At 42.6% G+C, this 9,127-nt stretch overlaps 1 protein-coding gene and 1 pseudogene across 1 annotated transcript; one reads left to right on the top strand and one right to left on the bottom strand.

Annotated features, from left to right (window-relative positions):
- Positions 1 to 1,943: 1,943 nt before the first annotated feature.
- Positions 1,944 to 3,957, bottom strand: LOC129493284 (defensin beta 4A-like). Its single transcript, XM_055299271.2, has 2 exons — positions 3,793 to 3,957; positions 1,944 to 2,126 (listed from the first exon to the last, which is right to left on the bottom strand). Exons 1-2 carry the CDS (start codon positions 3,848 to 3,850, stop codon positions 1,990 to 1,992), a joined length of 195 nt encoding a protein of 64 aa, XP_055155246.1. The 5' UTR covers positions 3,851 to 3,957; the 3' UTR covers positions 1,944 to 1,989.
- Positions 3,958 to 5,872: 1,915 nt separating this feature from the next.
- LOC129493051 (60 kDa heat shock protein, mitochondrial-like) lies at positions 5,873 to 7,930 on the top strand (annotated as a pseudogene).
- The last annotated feature ends 1,197 nt before the right edge of the window (positions 7,931 to 9,127 follow it).

Genomic DNA, 9,127 nt, shown 5'->3' with positions numbered 1-9,127 from the left:
CTCACGCCTGCAACCCACTACCCGTTTTCTTTGTAGCTTTGCATTAAGAATTACTGAGACTTTCCCCCTTTTCCAAGAATTTCCAAATACACAGCCATTGATTGAGACACTGTTTTGCAAAAATATAAGGATAATGATGGGTGGTTAATGCACAGAACTGTTAAAAATAAGATTAGAAATCAGAGTGCATTCTAGCTAAAGAGTTCAGCCACTCTTGGTAATAACCTCTACAGGCCACTTTGTGCCCTGATGTTACAGGTATACCTGCTCCTTTTGGAACCCAGAACTCCTTTCATTGTTAATCTCTGATGGCCAAGAAACCTTTAGCATTTTATTTTTAGCATTGTAGAATGATTTAGGGCTTACTGGATTGTATCTCTATTTCACAGATGCAGTCAGGTGTCCTATCTTCCAAGACCTAAACAGCCATTAAGGGGTCTTCTTAAATAAAAGGAGAATTTCTTCCTAAGAGAGTTGTGCTGTTTCCCCTAGAACATAAGAATGAATGTCATTGTCATGGTGACTCTTGCTTTTTTTGTGTGTGTGAACCTTCACTTCCTTTATACAATCAAGTGATATATGCTTCCAGGAATCAAGAAATCCACTAATTTATTCAAAATAACAATGTATACACGATGAATATTAAATAACTAAATAAAGGCAGGGTCTGACTGTCCTGGCATCAAGGTAGATGAGTGCGACTGAGTTGGACAATTACAGGCTTAGACCCTGTCTTGATTTAAATTTTGCACAGTTTGTTAATTATGGTGATTTTTCATGAATATTATTTTTTAAAAATCTATCGCATTATAAGATCATCTATCGCATTATAAGATCATCTGTCTTAAGCACGGAATATCTTAGTGCTTACATTTTATACCCGAGGCCAGAGCCTCCCTCGATTCACCCTAGTCCTGGCTCTGTCATCACATCTGGATAAAATCTATATCCAGATAAAAATGCTTTTACTCTAACAAGGTCTGCTTACTTTTTTCAATCTTGAGATTAGCAAAGACAATGGATTATTTTGGAACTAAGGTGCATTTTCCCAGAGGTAGATGATATGCACATTTAGTGCAGAGTTAATGTGAAGAAATAAAGAGCTTCTTATGCGTCTAGGATACACCCACAGAGTTCATGATTTAAGGACCAAACCCTCCCAAGGAGAGAGAGCAGGGCCAGGGAGCTATGGTGATGCTTCCCCTTAGAGTGGATCCATCTTTCTTCTTGCGGTTTGCTCCCCTCTGCTTGTGTCCTATGCCATATTGTCCTCATTTAATTGTGCCCTCAAAAAGACTTGTTTTTAACAGCAGTTACTTGGATCGTATTATGTTTGTATGTAAGGAAACCCTTGTACAACTGCATTTTGCCATCCAATTAATGAAATAGTTTATGAATGGCCAGCACATAAATGAAGAAGACAAAGTCCACACTAGTAGAAATCTCACAGCTAAATGGAGAATAAAAAATTCATGCACCTCTGTAGGAGGTGTAATTGCATAAGAAACCTTAACCAGAAGAAGGGAGTCCTTGTGAAGAACAGGACTGGGCATCCCCTCCCTTGGCAGATCCACTATGATTCCATGAGGGAACTGGTCTTTGAGTTGGGCTTGCTTTTTTTAGGGAAGATGTGGGGTAGGTGAGGGCATGCAAGGGGAGGATGCAAGAGGAGCAAAGCACATGTTCTAGGAAAATGCCGGAAATAAATGGGGAAGGTCAAGGGATCCAAAGAATACAGATGCCTGTGACCCTGGAAAGCACTCCAAGCCCCACTGTGGCATCCCTGACCCCTGCCTGGAGAGCAGAAAAGGGTGTTTCAAGGATATTAGAGATGGCCTGCCCAAACCAACATCACACAATGACCACAATTACTAGGATAAAGATTCCTTATCTTTGAACACCATAGTTTAATTTTGTTTACATGTCGCACGTGTCTGATGAGGGAGCCGTTTCTGAATCCACATAACCCACAGCAGCTTCTTGACCTCCTCATGGCTTTTTGCAGCATTTTGTTCCAGGGAGACCACAGGTGCCGATTTGTTTATACCTTCTAGGGCAAAAGACTGGATGACATATGGCACCACTCTTAAGGCAGGTAAAAGGATTCCTTATATCACCAAAAACACCTAACAGAGAAAAAACACACAAAAAGAGCAAACAGCGTGTTAGAACTCAAAACTCATGTTGGAAAAACACAAACTCTGTGTCAGTATTGCCTTGAGTAAATCCGCAGCGGGCTTCTTTCCCAAGCCTGGGCTTTTCCATCATGATAATGAGACGCGAGTCAATCATTTGGATCTAAGTTTCTGACATGGAAACTGGCACTGCTGTGGTCTGGGGGATGTTTATTTTTGTAGAACCTGATTGTGAAAGACCCTGATCTCTCCTGAGCGACTGGGACCTTCAGGTGGGGTCTGGTAGGAGCTCAGCAACGATCTCTTGTGAATTCAGCTCCACCACAAGAAGATAACATCAAAGCCACTATACTGCCATCTTAACACACAGAAGCCAGTAATTTTTGCTTTTTCAGATCATTTAGTCTGTTAAGTATTTGATCTGAGATGGGATAAAAAGATGCAACTCACTGAAATTGTTTAATATGAAATTAACACCAAGTAACTTACAGTTGAAAACCACAATTAACCATAGAAATAAACTTTTGTGATGGCTTCTTTCTAATATCTAAGTCCTGGTTTCGACCTCATTCTTCTTTTTTTTATCCCTCCCTCCCTCCCTCCTTCCCTCCTTCCCTCCCTCCCTCCCTCCCTGCCTGCCTGCCTCTCTGCCTCCCTGACTCCCTAACTCCCTGCCTTCCTTCATGATACTGTTCTAGCTGTTGGAAAATATGAGGTCTCTGGTGCCTCTCAGAGCCCCGTTGTTCTCACAAAACCCAGGACTCATAAATACAATTGGTAAAATGAGGCTTTCACAATATAACATCTATGTGATTAATTGTTTTAGGAAATTTTCTTTTTCCCTCTCTCCATCCTTCCCTTCCACTCTCCCACTTTTATCCTTTCATGGCTTTTATTTTATTTTCATAATATCAAGGAGAAAATGAAGGTTAGGCATCCAGGTTTAAAATTTGGTTTCAATGGGCTGTCCCTGTCCTGTGAACCTGCAGTGGCCTCACGGCAGGGACTGTTCTCAGGGCCTCTGATCAGAAAACTCCTGGGGGCAGAGTGTCTGCCTCAGTAGTTCCCACAGTATAGGCTGGGCCTTAAGATTATCTGGAATTCTCTAGGTTGCACTATCTACCCTTTAAATATAAAAATTTAGAAAATGACATTCTATACTACTTTCTTTAGATAAAATCAAAATTTCTGCCTTTTATTTAAAAAGTCACCTAACAGGTTTCAACCATAGTTTTAGCAGTTGTAGCATGGAAAGCAGTGAGGAGATGAGATTTACAAGCTACTGGGCTCCTTCATATTGGCTTAGAAGAGAGAGTGAGGTGTCCATTGGGTTCTCAAACTCCTTTTCTACTGAAGGAAGCAATGCTTGGTTCAATTAAACAGGGCATTCAGTCTACTCAGTCTAAAAGTGTGGGTAGGACAAAGGAAAGAGAGGGAAAGAAAGACATGCTCTGGGGAGAGAGGGAAAAAGAAAGAAAAAGGAGAGAGAGAGGGAAGAAGAGAGAGAAACAGGAGAGAAGGATGGAGGGGATGGAGAGAGAGAGGCAGGAGAGAGAGGGATGAGGGAGAGATAGGTGGAGGGGAATGAGAGGAGACAGAGAGCTTCTACACCATTCTTCCATTTGTCCAACCCTCCTATTTCCCTGCCCCATCTCACCTGGAAGAGGCATCAGGAATACAAAGAGGAACGAAAAGAGGAGATACAAGACCCTCATGGCTGATGGCTGGGAGCTTCACCGGGAGCTGAGTCTGGGGAGGACATCAAGCTTTCCACCTTATAAAGGTCCTGGCCCCTGGTCACCACGTAGAGTTCAGAACTGGTATTGGCTGCAAGGCTCATTACAGAGATTAGAATTCAACCACTTACCTGGTGAGTCAGAGAATGGTCCTCAAAGAACAATGCACACGCAGGAGATCTTATGCAAATCTGGACTCAGGAAACCCCAGAAAATCCCTTCCTCCTGCTCTTGGGACCAGAAAATTCCTCTTATCTTGTGCCATTTAAAATCCAGTGTATAAATGGAGTGAGGGGCTGGGCCTGTCTCACAGGGAAACAAACTGAAACTCAGGGCCTATAACCTGCCACTCACCTGCTGCCCACTCTGTGGGATATCCTGTTTTTCCTGAGTATCTGGGGACAGTCTCAGGCCAAATTGAGAGCTCTTTCCATCTAATTCTATCCATTGCTGGGACATTCAGCTCCTGGGGATGATACAGGGCTGGCTCAAACCCAGGGACCCTGGAGGGGCTCAGGGCTTCTGGCAGCACTGGGAGCATGGTGGGCCCCATCCTCACAGGAGATCTGAGCTGGTGAAATTCATGTGAAAGTGCCCCTGAAACTCCCCATCTTCCCCACAGGACAGAGATGAGGCAGATGGGCGCCCGCTTCCTTCCTCCGAGAAGGACAATGGGAGGGTGGGATTGTGACTGTATGTGTCCCCTCAGAGGGCACACAGGCCTGGGCCAGGAGGTGGCCTACCACCCGCACTTGAGTTCCTTCCATTCATACTGTCACTCAGGGAATGTCAGCTCCACAGGACTTCAGGGCTTTTGGAGCCAGGGCTTTCCCTGCTTTCCACAGACGTCAGCACGAAGGGAGCTCACTGCCATTGGGATTTGGTGGAGAAGCATGGAGTGGGGCTGCAAGGCCTTGACGTGTTCTCCGTGTTGGTGACAGGAAACACTTTTGAAGGAGCCCCATGTTTTCAGGGCTGTGTGAGGTCTCTGGGGTCTCTCAGGACCCTGTCCTTCCTCCGTAACCCAGAGTAGCAATTGTCGGACACAGGCAATGGACAGAGCCCCGTGCCAGGTGCTCAGGAGAGGGCCTTTCTCAGGAAAATGAGTGGCATTCATCCTGGTTCCTCCCTCTTTCAATCTAAGGGCAGTTTGAGAAAGAAGCAGACCCCAGTGTCTGTGTCTGTGATGTCTCAGGGATGCAGCAGTGACAGAGACATGGGGACAATGAGGCTTTCCTCGTGACCTGCCTGACCTCTTCATTTAAAATGTCAGATTCTGAAGAACGCTGATTCCTGGCAGGCCAGAGGTGGATTTAATGGAAGCCGGTAATGATATTGTGTGGCCAAGATCCTTAATGACATTATCATAAAAGGAAATTTCTGAGCTTAGCATGGTGGCTCACACCTGTCATCCCAGCACTTTGGGAGGCCGAGGCAGGTGGATCACATGAGGTCAGGAGTGTGAGACCAATTTGACCAACATGGCGAAACCCCATCTCCATGAAAAATACAAAAATTAGCCAGGCGTGATGGCTTACGCCTATAATTCCAGGTATTTGGGAGGCTGAGACATGGGAATCGCTCATGAGAGAGCAAGACTCAGTCTCAAAGTGAAAAAAAAGAAGGTTCTGATGGGGTATGCCAGGAGAGGGCTGGGTCAGATGCTGTCAGAACTGCTAAACAAATCTGCATCCGGGGCTGGAGCTTAGTCATCAGGGAGTCACTCTGATTGTCAGAACTTTGTTGCCTTGTGTGTTGAGCAGGCTGGAATTGAGGGGCAGACTCATTCATTCCTGACACTAAAACTATTTCTTCCTGGTGAAGAAAGCATACAGAGAAACAGAATATTAAATGAAGCCTTTATGTGCTTTGCCTAAATTAATAATTTATGTGTTTTTTTAGGTATATTTGCTATGTCACATTTAAAAAGTAAGAGACAGCACTCACTTGCTGCTGATGACCTGCCTCACCATGCACAAGTCGTGCCACCGCCCGGCAGAAATGCTTCGATTACCCACAGTCTTTCGCCAGATGAGACCGGTATCCAGGCTACTGGCTCCTCATCTCACTCGGACTGATGGTAAAGATGTAAAATTTGGTACCGATGTCTGAGTCTTAATGCTTCAAAGTGTAGACCTTTTAGTCGATGCTGTATCCATTACAATGGGGCCAAATGGAAGAACAGTAATTATTGAACATAGCTGGGGAAGTCCCGAAGTAACAAAAGATGGTGTGACTGATGCAAAGTCAATTGACTTAAAGGATAAATATAAAAACACTGGAGCTAAACTTGTCCAAGATGTTGCCAATAACACAAATGAAGAGATTGGGGATGGCACTATCACTGCTACTGTACTGGTAAGCTCTATTTCCAAGTAAGGCTTCCAGAAGGTTAGCAAAGGTGCTAATCCAGTGGAAATCAAGAGAGGTGTGATGTTAGCTGTTGATGCTGTAATTGCTGAACTTAAAAAGCAGTCTAAACCTGTTACCAAACCTGAAGAAATTGAGCAGCTTGCTACAATTTCTGCAAATGGAGACAAAGAAATTGGTAACATCATCTCTGATACAATGAAAAATGTTGGAAGAAAGGGTGTCATCACAGTAAAGGATGGAAAAACACTGACTGATGAATTAGAAATTATTGAAGGCATGAATATTTGACCAAGGATATATTTCTCCATACTTTATTAATACATCAAAAGGTGAGAAATGTGAATTCCAGGATGCCTATGTTCTGTTGCGTGAAAAGAAAATTTCTAGTGTCCAGTCCATTGTACTTGCTCTTGAAATTGCCAATGCTCACTGTAAGCCTTTGGTCATAATTGCTGAAGACATTGATGGAGAAGCTCTAGGTACACTCATCTTGAATAGGCTAAAGGTTGGTCTTCAGGTTGTGGCAGTCAAAGCTCCAGGGTTTGATGACAATAGAAAGAACCAGCTTAAAGATATGGTTATTGCTACTGGTGCTGCAGTGTTTGGAGAAGAAGGCTGACACTAAATCTTGAAGATGTTCAGCCTCATGACTTAGGAGAAGTTGAAGAGGTCACTGTGATCAAAGATGATGCCATGCTCTTAAAAGGAAAAGGTAACAAGGCTCAAATTGAAAAATGTATTCAAGAAATCATTGACCAGTCAGATGTCACAACCAGCGAGTATGAAAAGGAAAAACTGAATGGAGAAACTTTGAGATGGAGTAGCTGTGCTGAAGGTTGGTGGGACAAGTGATGTTGAAGTGAATGAAAAGAAAGACAGAGTTACAGGTGCACTTAATGCTACAAGAGCTGCTGTTGAAGAAGGCGTTGTTTAGGGAGGGGATTGTGCCCTGCTTCGATGCATTCCAGCCTTGGACTCATTGACTCCAGCTAACGAAGATAAAAAAATTGGTGTAGAAATTATTAAAAACACTCAAAATTCCAGCAATGACCACTGCTAAGAATGCAGGTGTTGATGGATTTTTGATAGTTGAGGAAATTATGCAAAGTTCCTCAGAATTTGGTTATGATACTATGTTAGGAGATTTGGTGAATGTGGTGGAAAAAGGCACTATTGACCCGACAAAAGTTGTGAGAACTGCTTTATTGGATGCTGCTGGCATGGCCTCTCTATTAACTACAGCAGCTGTTGTAGTCACAGAAATTCCTAAAGAAGGGAACAGCCCTGGAATGGGTGCAATGTGTGGAATGGGAGGTGGTATGGGAGGTGGCCTGTTCTAATTTGTAGAATAGTGCTTTACCTTTATTAATGAATTGTGATAGGAAGCCCAAGGCAGTGTTCCTCACCAATAACTTCAGAGAAGTCAGTTGGAGAAAATGAAGAAAAGGCTGGCTGATGTTTAAGAAACCACTATAACCATCAGTTACTGGTTTCAGCTGACAAAATATATAATGGTTTACTGCTGTCATCCATGCCTACAGATGATTTAGTTTGTATTTTTGAATAGAAAGATGTTGTACATACCTGACACTGGGTACAAGAGCCATGTACTGATGTACTGCTTTCAACTTAAATCACTGAGGCATTTTTTTACTACTATTCTGTTAAAATCAGGATTTTAGTGCTTGCAACCACCAGATGAGAAGTTAAGCATGCTTTCTGTGCAGAGTGAGACTAATTGTGTACAAAGTAGAGAAACTTACAATTACGTGACAACCTTTGTGTACTAAAAATTTGTTTAAAGTTAAAAAAAAGAAAGACATGAACATCGTGACACTTCACTATAATTATCTCAGCATGAATCTCTTACATATGAGGGGAAATTCCCACATCAAACACAATACAATTTACACACATTAAGAAAACTAGTTCCTCAATGTCATTTATTGTCTTGTGAATATTTCACATTTCTCCAATTGTTCCAACCATGGCTTCACGGCTGTTGATGTTTCTGGATACATGTTTAACCTAGATTTGCACGTCGAATTAGGTTGTCACATCTCTTAATTCGTTGAGTAAATATTCTTAAGGAAATGTCATGATACTGGGAGAAGAAACTTACTAGGGCTTAGAGTTTGAATTAAGGGACTGGTTGCCATCTTTTTCATGTGTGACATCACTCCTGATCGATACGTTCTTAATGACTACTAGGCGTAACATGATTATTATAAAAGTAATACACTCACATTTGAAAACTGACCCATAGAAGAGAGTGAATTTTTCCTACACACCTGTTCCAATCCCAGGAACCACCGATAGCATTGTGGTTTTATACTTGTCCTCTCTAGCTCTCAGTATATTTGTGAGGCCTTGTTAGAGAAGGAGGTGAAATTGCTCTGAAATAGGAAAGTCACTGTGAAATGCAGCACCTCTGTGTCCCTGGGGAAGAAGCCACCAAGGCTTAGGTAATATGGGCCTGGTTGCTCAAGGACAGCTGGGCTGACTGTTCCCATGAAGATTCCTATGGTTGCAGCTGCTTCTTTTTTCCTGGCACAGCCCAATGAGACCCCTTCACAGCTGTGTTCATCCTAGTGATGAAGTGTGTTTGATAAGGACCAATAGAGGGGCATCTTTGTTTTAAAGGTAGAGTTATTATCTTGCTTCATCAAGGAAGACCATCCACTGGCAGAACTGTGGGGTTCTTCACCAAAACCAGAGATGCAGCAATTCGAGGATTTGGAGACATGTCAAGATTTGGTAAAATATAAATGACTTTTCTTTTTCTTTTCTTTTTTTTATTTTTTTATTTTATTTTTTATTTATTTATTTTTTATTGTAATTTAGGTTTTAGGGTACATGTGCACAATGTGCAGGTTTGTTACA

The sequence above is a fragment of the Symphalangus syndactylus genome, chromosome 11 (assembly GCF_028878055.3).
Source record: "Symphalangus syndactylus isolate Jambi chromosome 11, NHGRI_mSymSyn1-v2.1_pri, whole genome shotgun sequence".
Lineage (NCBI taxonomy): Eukaryota > Metazoa > Chordata > Mammalia > Primates > Hylobatidae > Symphalangus > Symphalangus syndactylus.
Note: the sequence above shows the minus strand (reverse complement) of the source record. Positions and strands in the feature narration are given on the sequence as shown.

Excerpts from the sequence above, each read along its gene's own strand:
- LOC129493284 (XM_055299271.2), bottom strand. The coding sequence starts at position 3,850 with ATGAGGGTCTTGTATCTCCTCTTTTCGTTCCTCTTTGTATTCCTGATG. Across the intron at positions 2,127-3,792 it reads ATTCCTGATGCCTCTTCCAG|GTGTTTTTGGTGATATAAGG; the intron begins GTGAGATGGGGC and ends TTTCTCTGTTAG.